Here is a 21,384-nt window from a genome sequence, read left to right on the forward strand (position 1 = left end):
CCATCTGCCATTCTATCATTCTATCTTCCTATCCCAAGGCTTGCCAGAACAAACACTGTTTAGCTAAACTCTTTTTTATCTTTTGAGAGAGAGAGAGAGAGAGCACAAGTATGCAATTGGAGTGGGGGACAGGAAGGGGCAGAGGGAGAGGGAGAGAGAATCTTAAGCAGGCTCCACACCCAGTGCAGAGCCCAACAACTCAGGGCTCGATCCCACAACCCTGAGATCATGACCTGAGCAGAAATCAAGGGTCAGATGCTTAACCGAATGAGCCACCCAGGCGCCCCTCTAGCTAAACTCTTCTCATTGCTTCCACATGTGCCTTCTGACTTCTCCCCTCTCTGACTTCATTTCCCTCTCCTTAATAGCTGGGTTCTATTCCCTCCATCTATCCAAATCCTATGAATCCTTCAAGGCACAGTCCAGGTCCCTTCTCCTCTATGAAGCATTCCCTGATCTTTTGCTTTTGCTGATTTTTCCCTTTCTCAAGATGTTTTTGCCTGTATTGTCTATGAAATACCAAATCTGTCCCGCATCATATTACTGGGTCCTTTGTACAATATACTTTCTACTTCCTTAATCATATGGGAAGCTCCATGGGGTCTGTGCCTTCTACGACACCAGGCTCACCTAGTGAGAGGATAGTAACCACAGCTTGGTTGATGTTTGAGCAGTGACAAGTAGAAGTCATCTTAAAGTTCAAACCCTTCTTTGACAGAGACAAACGATGGAATTTGGCCTGGTCAATTCAGAGTACAGTCAGACCATAATCCTGCTTTCCTCATTCTAAGTCCTAGTTCCTCCAGGGGAACTGGAAACATTTCTTCAAAAACCATCAAGATACAGAGTCTGATTCCATTTCCCTTCCTGGAAAGTGGAAGCTACTGATCCTAAACCCTGCTGTTCTGAGGTAGGATAACCTGAGTAACTCCAAGGTGGTGCCCTTCTAAGGGGATCACCCCAGTGATTCCCAAGGCTCCTCTAATGTTCTAGAGGCCCAGCTTCATTGATTCCAAGGAGACTGGCCCTTCACATGAGAGAAGACAATTTAATTTCTTATAAATCATCTTTTCCAGAAAGTCCCTCTGTTGGAGGAGTTTACATGAGCCACCAATTCATAACTTCTCTATAGTATGATTTTTCTGAAGCATACTGCCTCTCTAGAAGGAAACTCAACTCGTGTTTCCCCATGGTGATGGATCTGCCACGGCTGTTGGCAGACTCTGGAGTGCCCAGGGGGCAATGGAAGTGGGGTTTCCCAGCAAGGCTCTTTCAACCAAAGTGCCGTGGAAAGAAGGTCAGAAAAGCATTTTGACCTTGTCTCTCACATACTATCTTTTAAAGTGTTAGACTTTTGTGTGATTAATTATAATTTCTGACAATATGCACAGAGGCAAGAAAAAAAAAAAAAAGCACAAACTTGATCATGAAATATACTGCATAGCCTGAAAGGGCTTCTTGGTGAGGTTTTTTGAACTGTGCTTGCCAATAATATCCTTTGAAAATAGACTAAATTAGCAGTTTTGCACTTGTAAATCCTCCTGGTGTGTACAGTTTGCGTGAATTCTCTCAATTAAAACACATGTTTTGCAGAATAAAAGAAAAAAAATTTCTCCATTCCTCTTTCTACCTCCCAGTAATGGAACAAGGGATTTTGTTTCTTACAGTCATTTTGAAATTCTGTTGATTCGTATCTGATATTTGCTGCTACTTGAAATGATCTGATTTGCCGAGGAGCCTCTTAAGAAGCTGCAGTTCATTTTACACATTAAGTATCACTTTCTATCGGGGCGCCTGGGTGGCTCAGTCGGTTAAGCGTCTGACTCTTGATTTAGGTTCAGGTCATGATCTCAGGGTCGTGAGATTGAGCCCCATGTTGGGCTCTTGGCTGGGTGTGGAGGCTGCTTAAGATTCTCTCTCTCCCTCTGCCCCTGCCCTAAAAATAAATATCACTTTCTATAGGAGGTCTTTATTGGCTATTCAGTCTAAAGGAATGACCCACACTATTCCATCATCCAGTTTCTTTTTTCAGGTTGATTGAGGTATAACTTACATATAGTAAACTTCTGGGTGTACATTTCTCTGAACTGTGTCAAACTTATGTAGTATGTAACCACCACTATAGTCTAGATGTAGAACATTTCTATTACCCCCAGATACTATCATGTCCTTGTGTAGTCTGTCCCCTTCCTCCACCCTCAACTCCTAGAAACCACTGATCTTTTCCAAAATATCATATGAATGACACTATGCAGTATATAGTTGTTTAAGTCTGGCTTCTTTCAACTCATGTTGTTGTATCTATCAGGAGCCCATTCCTTTTTTTTTTTTTTTTTTTTTGCTGAGTAGTATTCCACTGTGTGGATAGACCAGTTTGTTTATCCCTTCTTTAGTCAGTGGGCATTAGGGTTGTTTTGGGGTTTGGGTGATTTGAATAAAGTTGTCATAAACATTCACATAGGGTTTTGTATGAAGGTATGTCTTCATTCCTCTTTGGTAAATATCACCCAGTATTATTTTCTTGAGAATTATTTTGTTCATCTATTTGCTTGTTTATTATCTGTCTTCAATCACTAAAAATATAACCCTCCCAAAATGGGAGGCTATCTCATTCATTAGCATATTCTCTGAGACTAAAACCATCCCTAACCTGTAGGAGAGGCTTGATAAGTGTTTGTTGAATACATGAATGGATGGAAACATGAAAGAGGGAGTAAAAAAATGAGTAAATTCTGGTAGATCCTACTAAGAGAGCCTGGAAGGCTGGATTATGGTTTGTGAATCATGTTCATCTCCTTTGATGGTTAACAGAATGATTGCAGTAGTCATCCCAACTGTAGATGACAAGACCTTATCCAGGTTTTATGGGAACTATTTGGAGAATGCTTTTTAATGAAAAAACAAGTAAAATTATGAATGCAAAGTTAGGTAGAGACATGAATGTTTTGAAAGATTAAGAAATATATTAAATTTAGAAATCACAACTTAAATAAGTTGATAAATTCTATAAACATCACAAAGTCCAGAAAAATAACATAGTAACTATTAATTAACTGCCTGACACATGTCCATCACACTTGTTTTCTTAAATATTTTGGCTTCATCCTCGTTTGTCTCCTCTTAAAATGACTATGGTTTGGTGATATTCTTTTCTATAGTGAAATGAGAAAGCCTTGTCAGATTTGTGGCATGGCTGATTAAAATTGGCTTATTATTAAGGAAAGGTTAGAAAAATTTCAGGATCCCTGGGTGGCTCAGCAGGGTAGCGCCTGCCTTCGGCCCAGGACGTGATCCTGGAGTCCTGGGATCAAGTCCCACATTGGGCTCCCTGCATGGACCCTGCTTCTCCCTCTGCCTGTGTCTCTGCCTTGCTCTCTCTCTCTCTCTCTCTCTCTGTGTGTCTCATAAATTAATAAATAAAATATTTTTTAAAAGATTTTTAAAAATTTCTTTCAGCTCCATAATGCATTACTGGTTATATCATATATGTTTAGGATTATTGTAAAATGTTTAAGGTTATTTGAGAAAGCCACTATCAATTTTTTTTCCTATATGAGCTATACAATTTCACAATTTTTGAAGCTTTATGCCTTGAGTGAACTTAAGTACTCATTAAATTGATGACGTCCACTAACCTGCGCCATGGATGTCTTTGCATTATGAGTTTTAAGCTTTCCTTATCAATGTTGGTGTTTTGTGAGTATGCATAACATGAGTCATTTTATACAAATGTCTTTGCTCTTTATAATCTGGCTACAGGTTTCTGTTCTATAAACACAGATACTCTGATAAACTTGACTTTGCTGATATATTTGGATTTAAATCTATCACATTATTATTTGGTCATTATTGGTTTCACCTGTCTCCTTATCCTTTCTCCCATCCTTCTTGCCTTCCTTTTTTTTTTTTTTTTAAAGATTTTATTCGTTTATTTATTCATGAGAGACACACAGAGAGAGGCAGAGACATAGGCAGAGGGAGAAGCAGACTCCCCCTGGGGAACCCAATGCGGGATGCAATCCCAGTACCCCAGGATCATGATATGAGCCGAATGCAGACACTCAACCACTGAGCCACCCAGGTGCCCCTCTTCTTGCCTTCTTTTAATTAGTGAAATGTTTTAATTATTCTAAACCTCCCCATGAGTTTAATTATATGAGCTCTTCTGAGTATTCTTTTAAGGGCTACCCTAGAGTTTACAACATGTATCCTTGACTTATTAGAATTTGCTATAAATTAGTACTTTCCCATCTCCCAGACAATTCAAGGATTGCAATGCAAGGACACTTTTATTTTATTTTAATTACTTTATTTTAACTCTTTCCTGCCTTTTCGGGGAGGGGGGGCTACTGTTATTTTACATTTTAATTCTCTGTATTTTAAAACTCACAATTCGTTATGTTTCTTGTTTTTACATACTTTACATTCACTCACATATTTACCTTTAGATTTAAATTTATTCCTGTATTTACCTTTTATGTTGTTCTCTATTTCTTCCTGCAACTCTGACTTCATTTTGCTTCTGCCCAAAGAATGCCCTTCACTATTTCATTTAGTGTAAATCTAGTGGGGATACATTTTCTGGTTTTGGGTGTATGAAAATGCTTTAATTTGATGGAATTCGGGGAGGATATTTTCACTGCGCATAGAATTCTAAGCCAGCAGTTCTGATCTTTCACACTTTGAAGTTGCCATTTATTGTACTCTGACTTACACTATGATGACAGATGTCAGTTTTGTTGTTGCCTCTCTAAAATTATTGAGTTGTCTCTCTTTGACTGATTTTAAGATTTTTTTCTTTATCTTTGGTTTTCAGCAGCATTACTATTATGCACTTGGCTGTGGTTTTCTTTGTATTTTTCCTGCTTGAGATTCATAGCTTTTCTTAAATCTGTGGTTGTAAATTTTAACCGGTCTTGTCAAGTTCTCAACCATTGCAACTTCAAATATTGCTTCTGTCCAAGTCTTTTTTTCCTCTCCTTTCTTATACTGTCCACATATCAACAGAATACTACAGATTAACTTAAGCTTTTTGAGTTTTCTTCCTCGTTTGCTTGTTTTTGCTTTTATTGAGGAAGAAAATTTCATCCTTGGGTCACGCCTCTGTTACTAGGAACCATTTTAAACACAATCTCATTTCACCAAGACCCATAAATTCCCTGCTCCTTTTGTTGTGTTTTCCATCCTTTTTTCTCACTGAACTACACTCAGGCCATTTTCAGCTCACTAATCCTCTCTTCAGCTGTATCTAGTCTTTCCATCTGGTTCCATCTTGTCATACAATTTCTTGAATTAGTCCCAATATATTTTAAAATCCCTCTCTGATAATCTAACATGTGGAACCTCTATAAGCTGGTTTCTATTATAGATTTTCTTCTCTTGTTTTTTGGCCATTTTATTTTGCCCCCTGGTGTATGAGGCAATTTTGTTTGACTACCTGATTTTATATGAAGAATTGTAAATAATTTGAGGCTCTGAGTGTTACCATCTTCCAGAAAAGATTAGCTCTTGCTTCTTACAGATAATTAGCAGGGGGTAGTATATCTGACCCAATCAGGGACTGAGCAGATTGGAGACTGGGCTTTGGTCGTTTTGAGAAATAGTTCACTACTCCTACTAGGGTGTCTCCCTTTGGGAATCTGAACTGAAAGCCTGGGATGTTTGCCTGGCCTCCTCTCCTTGGTGGGCCTTAAACTCTATTTATTGTCCTCCTTGCTCCTAAAACTTCTAGAAGCTCTGCTCAGCTTCATTTCTCTGTTGCTGCTTGAAACTTGGTAAATGCCTTAAGGGAAAATGGTACTGAATAACACTGTCATCTCTTTCACTTCCCTTCTCTCCAGGATTTTGGCCCCTCAAATCCTTACTGCCTTGGTATTTCTCTGATGTTTTCAAAGAGATTTTCTAACTTTTCATTTTAGGAGAGTTACTCAGCAACTAGCTGGTTTGCCATTATCAGAAGTGGAAAATCCCATCCCACCTCTCTTAAAGACCCGGTCTACTGCCCTAGAAGCTATCCATATCCCAGTTCCTCTAAAGAAGAATACAGAACTCCCTAGTTAGACCTGGGGGATCAGCATTCATAGCCTCACATTATCTCAGGAGTTTCGATTCAGAGAAGTGAGCTCTGGCTAACTTCAAAGTGAGTAAGTCAGGAGTCTCAGCTGAGGCCTGCAGCAGTGGACACTGCCAAATATTGTAGCTACATCAAAGCCTCTGGGATCTTTCAACTAAGCCAGGACTCTTAGCCCCAATAAGCAAGAGCTAGAGCCAGCATTTAGTTATGCAGTGATTGATAACAGCTAAAATTTTGTGGGAAAGAAAGAGCCAAAATGTTCCTGATGTACATTTCTTTAAACTTCACTTCTTTATTACTTTTTTCTTTTTTTGTATTGTACTCAGACCAATTGGCCAGTGGGAATAGCTACAGGTAACATAGGAAAGAAGCAGGAAGAAAATGCGAAGTGCAGCACATAAAGAAATTTATTTCCAGTGTGAGAAGAACTTATTGTAACAATAATAATATGTCCATGTGACTCACTTATTTCTTTATGCTGTCTACATATAAATAGAATGACTGCAGGTCAACCTCAAGCTTTTCAAGGTTTCTTTTTTTCCCTTTGGTGCTGTTTTTTGTTTGTTTTGTTATCGGCAGTTTCATACCAGGGTCAGGCCTCTGTTATGAGAGACATGTTAAACATAATTAAAAAACAATACAAAATTATGTAAAAACAATCCACAGTGGTTTCTCCATGAGAACATATGGGAAATGCTTATTTCTTTTTAAATAAATAGCAATCAAAACAGATTTTTAAGAACTTCAGTATTTTTTTTCCTCTTCCACTTTTTTTTTTTTTTAAGATTTATTTGTTGGAGAGAGAGAGAGCACGTGCATGTGCACATGTGCTTGAGCAGGGAGGGTGCAGAGGGAGAGAGAGAGGATCAGTCTTCTTGCTGAGCACAGAGCCCATGGGACTCGATCCCACGACCCTGAGATCATGACCTGAGCCAAAATTAAGAGTCGGATGCTCAACTGACTGAACCGCCCAGGCATCCCTTCCCTTCTACTTTAAATGATTGGAAACACCACAGAAGAACAGAAAAATCAGAATTTGGCATCTTTTCTTTCCTAGGTTGTCAGCAGAGTTGAAATTGAAGGTTAAAATGATGGTTTGAGGAAAACATGTACTACAGGATGAAGATAAGTATAGTAAATATTTAGTTTCAAGCGTTCTTTACTGGTGCTTTAAAAAGACCTGAGACTCTAAAGAGCTACAGTTAAATATAGCTAACTTGGGAATCCAGAGACCCAGGTTCCAGTCTTCTCATCTAACCGACCATGAGACCTCTGTGGGCACTAGTTTCCTCTTCTGTAATGTACAGGAAATGGGACTTGATGACTCTTAAGTTCTCTATTCCGTAATTATATAGAAAGCAGGTTTGTCGTAAACCATGTTCTCATACGTCTGTACCATGGTAAGCACTTCATATGCTGACCCAGCACCGTCTGTTCTAAGAATGTCTCACAAAGGGCACCCTAGTGTGTATCTTTCTCTTGTTGTATCAGGGCTTTCCGGGGGCATAGCTTGCTTCTCTGAGCAGATTTTATTTTATTTTTTTAATTTTTATTTATTTATGATAGTCACACAGAGAGAGAGAGAGAGGCAGAGACATAGGCAGAGGGAGAAACAGGCTCCATGCACCGGGAGCCTGACGTGGGATTCGATCCTGGGTCTCCAGGATCGCGCCCTGGGCCAAAGGCAGGCGCTAAACCGCTGCGCCACCCAGGGATCCCTCTGAGCAGATTTTAAATCCTTAGTGGTCAGGGACTTTTATATCCATAGTGCCAAGCAGAGCTTGAGATGCTGAATTAGTACCTACCTGTGCTAATAAATTGACTAAGCATCCTGAACAATGGGTGTTTAACACTGGAAGACCGACGACGCTAAAGGTCAGTGGCCTATTGTCTTCATTATCACAAATTAAGAAGCCTGACAGAGCGCTGTGCGACATGGAAGACAGATTCTCTCCTCCAATAAAGAAGGAACCGACGATTTGGGTATGGACAGGCAGAGAGCAGCAGAAATGCTGGCCGTGTTCACACATTCAGTGCACACAGGCCAGGGGCCAGGAAACCTTTTTTCTCAAGGGCCATATAATAAATATTTTCAGCATCGTGGGCCATAAAGTGTCTCCTTTGCAACTACTCAACTCTGCCGTTATAGCACGAAAGCAGCCACAGATATTATGTAAGAAAGTGGGGGCAGCCCGGGTGGCTCAGCGGTTTAGTGCCAACTTCGGCCTGGGGCCTGATCCTGGAGACCCGGGATCGAGTCCCGCGTCGGGCTCCCTGCATGGAGCCTGCTTCTCCCTCTACCTGTGTCCCTGCCTCTCTCTGTGTGTGTCTCTCATGAATAAATAAATAAAATCTTTTAAAAAAAAATGGGCATAGCTGCATTGCAGTGAAGCCTTATTTATTGATCCTGAAATTTGAATTTCATGTACTTTTCACATGTCACAAAATGTGATTCATCTTTTGATTACTTTTTTCCCCGACCATTTAAAATGTAAAAAACTCTTCTTTGCTTGTGGGCCACATGAAAACAGGCAGAGGGACAGCTTTGGCCAGTAGATCCTTAGTCTGCCGTCCCTGATGTAGCAGTGTGTGCACGCTTGCTGACGCAGTCACTTAGTAGCAAGTGTTGGTTTTTTTTTTTTCTGAGCACAGTTGACCCACAATGTTACATTAGTTTCAGGTGTCCAGCCTCGTGATTGGACACGCTTAGACATTATGGGGCGTTCATCACAAGTGCAGCTACATCTGTCCGTTGCATCACTATCATAATATCAGAGTAGAACCTAGGGGAATCCACGACCCTTGTCCAGTTAGCCAGGACAGACTTCCTGGGGGATATAATAAAAACAATGCAACACGAATCAGACAGCTGTGTGGTGCCTTAAAGTATGAGGCCCTGGGACGCCTGGGTGGCTCAGCGGTTGAGCATCTGCCTTGGGCTCAGGGCATGATCCTAGAGTCCCAGGATCAAGTCCCACATCGGGCTCCCTGCATGGAGCCTGCTTCTCCCTCTGCCTGTCTCTGCCTCTCTCTCTCTCTCTCTATGTCTCTCATGAATAAATAAATAAAATCCTTTAAAAAATAAAATAAAAGTATGAGGCCCTGTCGTCCTGCGCATTTGCTTTCGAATTAAAAACTGAGTCAGACCCCAACATCTTTAAGATATGTGTCTTTTTCCAGTGTGCCCTGGGTCCTCGGTGATGCTAACAATTGTTTAAATGAAGAAAAGGAGAGAGTTTTAGCTCAAGGCTCACCCGGATTCCAGTTTGCATGGGTGGCGGGCTTGGGGGCAGAAGCTTCCCAAGCAGAAGCTTCCCTTTGCTCATGGGGAATGATGTGACCACACACTGAGCTTCTCACTGCCTCCTCCAAACTGTTTCACCAGCACGCACAGTACTGCCTCCTCTAAGTTCTTCTCAGGGAAGCAAGGCCCTTTAAAATTGCAAAAAGGTGGAATTGTGCTCCCGGAGAATCATTTCCTCAGTACCTTCAGGGATTTGTGTGGGCCTGAAATGGTTAGAGAAATAGGAAGTGTTTGGGCCATGGGAGATGTCTTGGGAAAAGGCTGTTAGCACTTTTATACTAAAATTTTTAACTGAAAAAAAGTCATTCAAATGCACTATCTAGACCATTTTCCATGATGATAGCTTTGCTGACTCAAAGCAAACTTTTTCAATGGTTCTTAATTAAGACGCCCCCGAGGTTGCCTGGTGACAAATTTCCAAACTTTTCTTTCCTCGCTCTCTCTCTCCCCCCTCCTCTTTCCTTCCTGAGTTTATTGTGATAAAATATACAGAACATAAAATTTCCTGTTTTGATCATTTTTGAAGTGCTCAGTTCTATGGCATTAAGTACATTCCCATTGTTGTGCAACCATCACCACCATCCACCTCCAGAAGGTTTTTCATCTTCCCAAACTGAAACTCCCTACCTATTAAACAGTAACTGTCCTTTCTTTCATTGTATTGTTTTCTCTTTCTTTTATTGTTAATGCCTAGAGGTCACATTTAGTGGAGCGCTATTCATAGTGAGGGCAAATTCAAAAGCACTGAATTTGAATACATGTCTGAGTTTGAGCCCTGGTTCTTCGCATTGTCAACTGTGTGAGTCTAGGTCTCAGTTTTCTGATAAAATGGGGATAAGGGTATTTACTTTTTTTTTAAGGTTTTATTTATTCATGAGAAACAAAGAAAGAGAGAGGCAGAAACACAGGCAGGGGGAGAAGCAGGCTCCATGCAGAGAGCCCGACGCAGGACTCCATCCCGGGACTCCAGGATCAGGCCCTGGGCCCAAGGCAGGCGCTAAACCGCTGAGCCACCTAGGCTGCCCTTGGTGGTATTTACTTTTAATATATCATAGGACTATTACAATTTTTGTAATGATGAAATGAGATAATGTATTAACTTCTTTATGAAATGTTAGAATTCCTAGTCACAAGAGTGAGTGTACCAGGGCTCCTGGGTGGCTCAGTTGGTTAAGTGTCTGCCTTCAGCTCAGGTCATGATCCCAGGGTCCTGGGATTGAGTCCTAGGTCGGGTTCCCTGCTCAGCAGAGAGCCTGCTTCTCCCTCTCCCTCTGCCCCTCTCCTCCCACCTTGTGCTCTCTGTTTTGCTTGCTCTCTCTCTCTCTTGCAAGTAAATAAATAAAATCTTAAAAAAAGAGAGAGAGAGAGAATGAGTGTACCCTGAGCATGATTGTTATTTATGTCCATAAGGGAGCCAAGAGGATGTTGTTGAAATCTCACCCAGGTGTTGTTCAGTGGACAGTCATTTCTTTTCATGAAATGCAATCGCTTTTTATTTAAATCGTGCTTCCTAGTTTTCAGAGTACTTTTGAGACTCCTCACTTAGCTCCTCCTTATAGCAAGTAAGAGTGATACCATGAGTTCCCTTTCACAGATGAAGAAAACGGAGATCTGAAGGTCTCACGGTTTAAGATCTGGACTCAGGGCCAATGTTGAAACGCAAGCTCCGCCACACCCTCCTGCCCTGTGCTTCCTGGGATCTCCTCTCCAACAAACTACTTGCACCTAAATCCTTGTCTCCGAGTCTGTTGGGTGGTGAATGACAATTTATAAAGACAATTTATTACCCCGAGTCTATTTTATCTTCCGCCCTAAAGCATGGGTGATTTTTCTCTGTCTTTGTGATTTTCCTCCATTCTCTATCTTCTGTGTTACTCGGTGGAGTAAATGCAGGCCACGTCCAACTACAACTTGCAAGTGGGATTTATAAATGTTCTTCAAACTTTTTGGCTCATAAATTGCTAAAAAAGCCTAACAAGTTATAAATATATGTTCTTCCCTCCATAACATCTTTGAGGAATGGCCTACGAACAACTTGTACCAGGATGTGTGCACACCTACTGAAATTTAACTGGGTTTCTGCTCTCCTTTGTCATTTTAAACATACCCACTGGGAACTGTAGTATTTCCTCCTGGTTATACTCCTTCTGACAAATTCCCTTATCAGATTAGCTCTGAGCTTTGGAATAAGGTCACCCTGCTGAAACCCATTTGGGGCCCAAAGGTCAGTGTTTGCCCAACTCCTTCTGCCAGGGCACCATAAGATGTCCAACAATTGCTTGCATCTCTCTCCATCTTATGCCCGGCTTCTGCATCCCTCATAGCCCAGAAATAGCACCTGCACTTCTGAACCTTCTCCCGTGCCAGACTCTAGATCTTCCCTGATGCCATTTTCAACTTGGCTCCCATGTCTCATTTGGACGGCCTCTTTTGGCCCTGACGCCTCTGAATTTATGAAAGAGCTCGGACCTTACTCTAGGCCCAGGCCACAGGGAACTTCAGGGTGTGTATACAGCAGTAAAAAAGGCAGGAGATTCAGTATAACAGAGTCAAAGAAGTGAATTTTGTGTCTGCCTAGAAACATAGCATTTTCACGATGGATGGAGCAGGTGGGAAACAGACATCTAATACTTTTTTTGCTTTTCTCCCTTAATTTCAATGCCAGCCAAAGGGGGGCAGAATTTGCCACCCCAAAATGTGCCACTTTGGCATAAGGATGATTTTAGGCTGGTTATTTCTTAAGAAACAGCAGAGACAGGACAAGTTCTGAAAATCCTAACCAAAGGTGCCCTTTTGTAAGAGCCATTTACAAGGGAAATTTCCATCTGTAAGGACTGCAAAGTGGGGTTCATGCCCTCCCGAAGAGGTGCAACCTGGTCTAACAGGTAAGGGAGGAAAATATAAAAATTTCTATTTATATTGATTTTTATTTAAAAATAAAGATGAATTAAACGTTAGTAATATGCAGTGTCCAAATTGAAGCTCAGTCTCTCCCTGAGTCCACAGCAGAGGATCCCTCATCATGTTCAAGGAGACTCAACAATGGCACCTCATTCTTCCCTCCACTTTTCAGGTTTTGGAGAGGTTCTGCAGAATGCTGTGTTTTGGTATGATCTAGTTTTAACTAAATTAATGTCCCCAAGTGGACAAGTGGCTTGAAAATATTCCTACAAAACAGAGCTAAACAAAACCCCACAGATTGTAAATGATACTAAAATTGCAAGCCCAAGGGAACAATGTGACTATAACAAAGTTCCCTCATTCCTGGTATAGGCACTAATCAGATATGACACATTCAATCATGTTAGAATTATAAGAAAGTTTTTCCGATGACAAACAGGTTTACAGTTAATAAAAGAGAATAAACTATAGAACATATTTTTTATTTTATTCTTTTTATAAGTAGGCTCCACACTCAGCATGGAGCCCAGTGCAGGCTTGAACTCACAACCCTGCGATCAAGACCTGAGCTGGGCCACCCAGGTGCCCCTAACACATTATTTTATGTTATTTTACTGTTAGTTTATCTCTTTCTTTAGTTTATCTTTTTAAAATTCTATATTTTAGCATGTTTTCTCTCTTGTTTATGAACTTCTATATAATACCCACCCACATTCAACAATTCATTTCCTAGACTTTGTTCTTGCTCTGTGTGTATGTGTGTGTATGTGTGTATATACATACACATTTGTTTTATTTTGTTGAACTCTGCAAAGTAAAGTGCAAATATCTTAACCTTTCACTCCTATTTCAGTGTATATTCCCTAAGAACATGGACATTCTTCTGCACAACCCCAGTATCATTAGCACACTTAATGAAATTCACAATAATTCCTTAATACCATCTGATATGTAGTCACATTTCCCCCATTTTCCAAAAAAAAATTTAATTCATTACTTAAAAAAAAAATCCAGGATAAAATTAAGGCATATGCATTAGATTTGGTTCTTTTTTTTCCAGTTTTATTGAGTTATAAGTGATACATAACATTGTATAAGTTTAAGATGCATAACATAATGATTTGTTATATGTACATATTGTGAAAAGGATTACTTGTTACATCTCTTTTATCTCCTTTAAGGTGTAACAGTAGCTCTCCTATATTCTTCTTAAAAAATGATGTTGACTGTTTTGATGAATCTAAGCCAGTTATCTCATAGAATATTCCAGAATTGGATTTGTCTGATTGTTTCCTCATATATAGATTCAGGTTAAAATTTTTGGGCAAGACGACTGCATAGGCAATGTTGTGTTCTTCCCACTGCATTTTATCAGGAGGCACATAAATGATTTCAGATGGTCCCAGTATTGGTGATGCTAAATTTAATCGGGGCCAAATTATGAGTTTCATGGGCCCTTGGCACTTTTACCTTTATGGGACCCTTTCTCCATTAAAAAAAAATTAAGAATTATATTTTATAATTATATCAGCATAAAGATAAATATAATCCAAGATGGATTATATTCATTTTTTTCTTCTCATTTTAAAAGAAACTGAAACCCTTTTCTAAATCCCTAAAAGTATCATGGGCCATAGACCTTGTGCCTACTCTAACTAGTGGAGAAGTTCACCCTGGGTTTGACCATCTGGTTAAAGGGGTGACTTCTGGATCTCCCCAACATAAAGGTACATTTTTCCTCTTTGCAATTAGATAGTAGTCTATGGGGAGACTCTTTGAGACTATATGAATATCCTGTTCCCCTAAAACCTCTCCCTCGGTGGTTTTATCATTCTTGCCAGAATCATTTCTTACATCGAGGACTGCAGTTATTATCTGCTTTGGAGGGTTGAGAATACTGAAGTGCAGAGTCCCTTAGATTTATGTCCAAGACCATAAATCTAATGGGTAGAATCACCATTAGGAACCAGATCTCTGCTCCCAAGTCCACATTAAAGCCCAGAGAAAACCAGAGTATATCAAGAAGGAGTGAAAAGGAGCATTGGAGTTATTTGGCCTGGAGAGAACAGAAAAGAGTAACTGTAATCTGTTACACACTTAAAGATAACGGATTCGTACCAAGGACCACCGAATTCTCCACTGGCAGAGTAATAGCTCAAAGGGAGGTAGTAAGATCCCATTCCTCGGGATTACAGTCATTTTACAAATCAGCTAATAATCCCCTCATGTTTCTTCAGAAAAGTTCCTGGTGTTATTTCCAGAGGAAAATCAAGCTGATGTTTAAGAGCCTCATCAAAACTGATTAGGTGTTAGGATTCTCATTTAAATGCCAACAATGTGCCAATTACCTAGAGACCGTTTCATTCCTTTCACTTTCTCTTCACCTCAGCCCACTCCAGGTAGTGTGCATCAGAAGCTTTTAAAATACTGTGGTTCAACAGTTCCTACAGACTTCAGTAGGTAATTATGGACAAATGAGGGACGAAATGCTGGATCCTTAAAAACAAACTGCCCATATTTGAATAAAAGACATACTTTTCTGTGGGCAAAGTTTTCCAACCCTGAGAGTGGGAGTCTGCTACTTTTATTTGCCAAAAAACTCTTTGAGACATTAATCTTATTACACAGAATGTTTCTGACCTTTCCAATGTTTGCATAAGAAAAATGAAGCACAGATGTTTTCAGGAGTGGGAGGCAATTGTCTTGAGCCCCATAGTATCAGAGGAGTGAATTTGTCAGTCTACGGAAGGATGATTCTTACTAAATATGTAAAAGAAAATTTACTCTCATTTTTGAGAAGTTGGGAGTAAGAGACACACCTGCACGCCACATATTATTAATTAATTAGCAAGTACGCACTGAGCCTCTACTTTGAAGTAAGTGACATGCAGAACGAGAGACTTGGAGCAGTTTCAGTGATACAGAAAGAAGAGAAGAGGAACAGATGTAAGCTTCTAACCTCAGGACATTTATTAGGAAGTCGGGTAGAAAAGACATACCCATGGGAAGCTAGCAGACAATTCAAGATGGTGCACAGTAGACATTAAATGAAAAGCATCGATAATCCTGTCATAAAATTAGACAGGTTAGGAGAAAGAACAGGAATCACGGAAGCCTAGATTGGGCAGCAAATGCTTCATCAAGATGATACTTATCAACTAGAATTTGGAAGGACGGGATTCAGGTGAATGGAGACTCTGGGACTGGGCAGAAAGGAAGGAGGAAGGCAGGAAAGTAATGGAGAATTTAGGAACAGACCACAGACTCTTTGTCCCTTGAGTACAATTAAAGTCGATGAAAAAAATAAATAAATAAAATAAATAAATAAAGTCGATGGCTCATTCTTTCAGAGGGCAGCAAGTAGGAGATGACGTATGCAGAATGATGCTGGAAATAAATCTGATGATAACTTTAAATGTCCATCTCGTCTAACTATTCTAGATAAGGCTCTTTTGTTGACAAAGAACAGAAGCCACTCGAACTCAAGTGAAAAGGGAATGGGAGAACTGTGAGATTGTAACAGGAGACCTCTTGTACATTCAAAAGCAGTTCGTGGGCCAGGAACCAAGGACCCTCTGTTTCACTCAAGGCCACATCATCTCATCCTCTTTTTTTTTTTTTTTCTTTTTCTTTTCTTTTTTTAGAGAGGGAGAAAGGGGAGAGGGGCAGAGAGAGAGCCTCAGGCAGACTCCATGCTGAGCATGGAGCCCGATGCAACTGCAGCGTTTGATCTCATGGTTGATCTCATGACCCTTAGATCATGACCTGAGCCGAAATCAAGAGTCAGATGCTTAATCAACTGAGACACTCAGGCGCCCCATCAGCTTACTCTTGTATGTGTGCCTCATTCTTTCTCTTTCTCTCAATCCACCTACTCTGCTTATTCATTTTGTACGTGGTTAAAATATGCCCAATCCCTTCTTTGACATCAAAATCTTATTTCCAGCATCTGTTATCAACTAACTACATCCTCTCAATTTTTTCAGTTTAAATGCGTAAGCTCTTTAGTTGCTGGTCAGGCAGTTCACTGGCTGGTCTCAGATCAGGTATCCACCCCAGTCCAACTAGCCATCACTCCTAAACAAGAACCCCCAGTGGCGACCCCCTGCATTGGGAGCTCCAGGGAGAGCTGTCTAAACCAGAAGAAGAAATAGACTGACATGTTCCATGCTCTGTAGAACCGCTAGACTTCCAGGGGACATTTGGTGTGTTCCAGACACATTTGGGAAACTTCTGGTCTGTTTCTCTCTCTCTCCCTTTTTTTTTTTTTTTAAGATTTTATTTATTCATGAGACACACAGAGACAGAGGCAGAGACACAGGCAGAGGGAGAGGCAGGCTCGATCCTAGGACCCTGGGATCATGACTTGAGCCAAAGGCAGATGCTCAACCACTGAGCCACCCAAGTGCTCCTATTTCTCTGCTTCTAAGAAGGATTTACCCAGAGTTGTCTTTTGAGCTATGATATCCTGAAAGGAGTTGGTCCTCAATTGCATGCTAATTCCCCCCACCTCTGAAATTGAATTTCAATTTGTCACCTGTAGAATGAGGATAATCGCACCTATCTGTTGTCTGGAACATAAATTAGATAATGTAGATGTAATTCTCTGCTTGGCACAAAGCAAGAGCTTAGTAAATGGGATTTCTTTAATTACTTTGATTTTGTATGAATATTCCATAACAGAAAATTGTTTGCAGTGCATTTTCACTTATTTTTTAATTGCACAAGTGATATATGAATGTATCTGAATATTTAAAAGCAATTCCCGGACACTATATTATTTCACTGTAAATATACTCATGGTAAGTATTTTAGGGCATGTTTTTAATAAATAGAGTCTTTTTAAAAAGACAGACCCACAATACCATAATCATACCCAGTATATTAAAAATAATTCCTTAATATCACCAGTTCTAAATATGTATTTGATTTTCCTCAATAGTCTCAAAAATATCTTTTTATGGTTGTTTGGTTTGAATCAAAATCCAAAAGGAGCCTACACATTACACTTAGTATGTCACACATCTCAGTAGGTCTATAACCATTCTCCTTTTTTTTTTTTTTTAAATATCTTTTCCCTTTTTTATGCCATATATTTGTTGGGAAAAAATGGAGTCATTCCCGTAGAATTTTCCAATTCAGGATTTGACTGAATCTTCCTGGCATCATTTAGCAGATTCTTTTATTCCCCACATTTCCTGAAAACTGGTACATAGATCTAGAAGCTTATTTAGATTAAAATTATTTTTCTGGCAAGACTATAAAAGTAATGTTTTCATACTATCTTAAATATTTCAAAAGTTGTGAATTTGAAATAGCAGCTCAACAGTTCCCATGGTATTTTGCACTTAGGAGTACAAGATTCCCAAGAGACAAGGAGGTAAGCCATTCACTCTGGTTTCTGCCTCACGCAGAAGTGAGTCACTCATGCAGGAGTGAATCACCTTCACTTGGAGTGTTAATGGTACTTATGACTGTTCTCTGCCAGAAAACGCAGATAAAAGTCATAATTACTACTTTATCTGTAATCGATTTATCAGAGATAGCTTTGGCTATCAGAAATACATCTTTGGCCGTATATGTTCACATACCTTTAATTAAAGATATAAATTCCTCGCCTACATTCGAAACTAGAAATGAAAATGTTTGAGACGACTAGTGCGTAGAGAAAGTGCCAGAAGAAAATAACACTGCCTTCGAAATTTTTATGTTTTTCAGTAATTGTTTAAAATGAACTAATATAGTTTATGGATGGAAAAGCAAACTGAAGTACACTGAAGCCGGACTATAGCATTGTGCTGGAGTGCTGGGAATGTCCATTAAATAAGAGCCCTCCTTTCTCTACCTGAGCTGGGAACAGCTAATTAAAGAAATCTAGAACAATAAAAAATGATTTCTTCTATGCCTGGTAAAGCTATTTGGAAAATGTGACTTCGGTCCACAGCAATAATGAACTTGCAAACACCTGATCTCCTCTATTACATGTGCTAGTCCCCTAGTCAGGGACAATTAGACAACCATAGGTTTCTGTGAGCCCAGTGCACACGCTGGGTTCTTTTTCTCAAACTCGCCTCTTAATAACTCACACTCTTTCCCTGGAGAGAGGCAGAAAGTGAGTGAGGAATCGGGGTGCAGCAAAGAGTGGTAATTCAGTGGCAGTTTAATCAACATGGAAGCAAGTGGGAATAAGTGTTCTCCCATCACTGAAGTCCATCGTATAAAAGAGTATCAATGGTGGAGCCAGTTTTAACAGAGCATTTCAGCAATGAACACCCTCACATTTAGTTGGTCCCAACTCACATCAACTTCCACACTATCGCAGCTCACGTTCAACTGAACAAATATTTGTCAAGTGTGTGCAGATCACAGTGCTGGCAGATGCCAAGATGGAAGACACTCTTTGTCTACCAGAGGCCCATCCTCTAGTGGGTTCTCAGACAAGTACACACACAAAACAGGTGTGCACCCCACTGCACTAGGTGTTGTACGGGGAGTTGTGGCAGACATTGGGATGCTCTGCTCAGACCTCCCTTGAAGAAAAGATTCACTATCCAGCTGCAGGGACTGTGGTGAGCTGATAGCCTCCAGCTGTAGGTTCCTTCAGGGTCCACTTCAGCTTTCGAGCTACGGTCATGATCATCTTGGACAGTTCCTGCAGCTGGTGATAGAAGGGCCTGACTATTTCCACCCAGGACAGGACTCCTCTGTTGGGCAATCTTTGTTACCAAAGATTGGTAACAAATTACCAAAGCCTCCCATTAGGCTGGTAGAGGGTGACTAGCTGTCCCGGTTTGCTGGGACTGAGCTACTTCCTAGGATGGAGGACCCTTCAGTGCTAAAGTTGGGGAATCTCCAGACAAATTAGGATGGTTTTGTCACTTTCAGGTCTGCATCAGCGTGTGACAGCTCCCCTCCATCCAATCTTGCTTCCTTCCCTTTTGCCTTTCACAGGTATTACTCCCCAATAGACTTCTTGTCCTCCTGGTTTCATGTCAGTGTCTGCTTCCTAGAGCACTCAGCCCAACACAGGGGCGCATAATGCTCAGAATCCAGGAGGGACCCAAATACTGCAAGAGAAGATGAGTCTGAAGGAGAGAAGGAAGGCAGGGGAAAACTAATTTGACAATCACAGGCATGCTTTTTCAGTGGGCTATTTGTTCTGCACCCTTTGGAAAAGAGAAGAGGGAAATGTAAATACTCAATGACTTCAGGTTCCTTAAACTGCATTTGAATACCCAAATTGAAGGCTTTGCCAAAAACAAACAAACAGGGCGCCCTGGTGGCTCAGCAGTTTAGCGCCACCTTCAGCCCAGGGTCTGATCCTGGAGACCCGGGATTGAGTCCCATGTTGGGCTCCCTGCGTGGAGCCTGCTTCTCCCTCTGCCGGTGTCTCTGCCTGCCTCTTTCTCTCTCTGTGTCTCTCATGAATAAATAAATAAAATCTTTTTTAAAAAGGTAACCTTCTTGTCCCTCTTGTCCCTGTGTCCTTTTTTAAAAAAGATTTTTATTTATTTCTTTTAGAGAAAGATAGAGTACGGCGGGGGGGGGGGGGGCAGAGAGAGAGAGAAAGAGAGAATCTCAAGCAGACCTTGTGCTGAGCACAGAGCCTGACATGGGACTTGATACCATGACCCTGAGATCATGACCTGCTAAAACCAAGGATCTGACGCTTAACCCACTAAGCCACCCAGGCACCCCACCCACCCACCATGTCCGTCTTTAAACATGCTTGTTATTAGTTTCTATGGCCCAAGAAGAAAAATGAAAGGCACTTTAGCTTTTCTGAGAAGTATCCTTACAATTAAGAGAGATTGTGGGTGAAGAACCAGGAGCACGTGACATCCTTCAGAGCCAGGACTAGGGTAAGGAGGGCGAGGTACTCAGGTATAACATTTTTTTTTTAAAGATTTTATTTATTTATTCATGAGAGACAGAGAGGCAGAGACACAGGCAGAGGGAGAAGCAGGCTCCATGCAGGGAGCCCGACTTGGGACTCGATCCCGGGACTCTGGGATCACGCCCTGAGCCAAAGGCAGATGCTCAACCACTGAGCCACCCAGGCGTCCCTCAGGTATAACATTTAGGGAGGCACTCGCTGTCATGGTTGTGTGAGTAGAGTCCGCACTTGCATGAACCTGGGAGTGAGCACCTCCTCAAATATTGTACCCAGGTGCCTGGCTTGCCTCACCCTAGTCCCTGCCCTGGCATCCATAATAATATTAGGCAATTTATGCACAACATTCGCTTTTTCCTGCCCCAGGTACAAAGCCATCGTCCGGCCAATGGATATCCAGGCCTCTCATGCTCTGATGAAGATCTGCCTCAAAGCTGCATTGATCTGGGTTATCTCCATGCTTCTGGCCATCCCGGAGGCTGTGTTCTCTGATCTACATCCCTTCCATGAGGAAAGCACCAACCAGACCTTCATCAGCTGTGCCCCATACCCACACTCTAACGAGCTGCACCCCAAAATCCACTCCATGGCTTCCTTCCTGGTCTTCTACATCATCCCACTGTCAATTATCTCTGTCTACTACTACTTCATTGCTCGAAATCTGATCCAGAGTGCTTACAATCTGCCTGTGGAAGGGAATATACACGTCAAGAAGCAGGTGGGTGCTTAGAATTGATTCGTTTCCTCTTTAGGGATTTGATCCCTTTTGCACCCCACTGACAGGTAGTATTTAGGTGGTCATGTCACCTGATTCTGCAATTAAAGGAGGTGGGTAATCTGCAGGCAGATGGGAAATGGAAACTTCTAGCCACAGAAGCCCAAGAATTCAGGTATCCTTTATAATCTTGCTCTCTTACTAAAGACCTAAGCTAGGGAGGCGTTGAGAATCTGGAAGATTTGAAGTACAGTTTTGGTTTTTTGGTTTTTTTTTTTTTTTTTTTTTTTTTAAGAAATATCTGAACAAGCATTGTTAACAGAATAAAATGTTGAGACTCAATGGGATGTGACTTCTTTTAACTCCAGTCACATTGTTTGGAGAGGAGGAGGACTACCACACGAGGACAAAGCAGAGGGAGCAAGAAAATGAGGCTGGTTGAGGAAACAGAAAAGTTCGATTAAGATAGGCTTACATTGATTTGAGTTCAAATCCAG

The 21,384-nt window shown here is 41.0% G+C and overlaps 1 protein-coding gene across 2 annotated transcripts in view; it reads left to right on the plus strand.

The window, feature by feature from the left end:
* GRPR (gastrin releasing peptide receptor) overlaps positions 1-21,384 on the plus strand; it is a 37,285-nt gene that overhangs the window by 7,565 nt on the left and 8,336 nt on the right. For both annotated transcript variants that reach the window (XM_025437285.3, XM_025437281.2), the window contains exon 2: positions 20,539-20,890. In XM_025437285.3, the coding sequence (XP_025293070.1) occupies positions 20,539-20,890 (352 nt within the window). The remainder of the gene's footprint in view (positions 1-20,538; positions 20,891-21,384) is intronic.

Source organism: Canis lupus, chromosome X (genome assembly GCF_003254725.2).
Source record: "Canis lupus dingo isolate Sandy chromosome X, ASM325472v2, whole genome shotgun sequence".
NCBI lineage: Eukaryota > Metazoa > Chordata > Mammalia > Carnivora > Canidae > Canis > Canis lupus.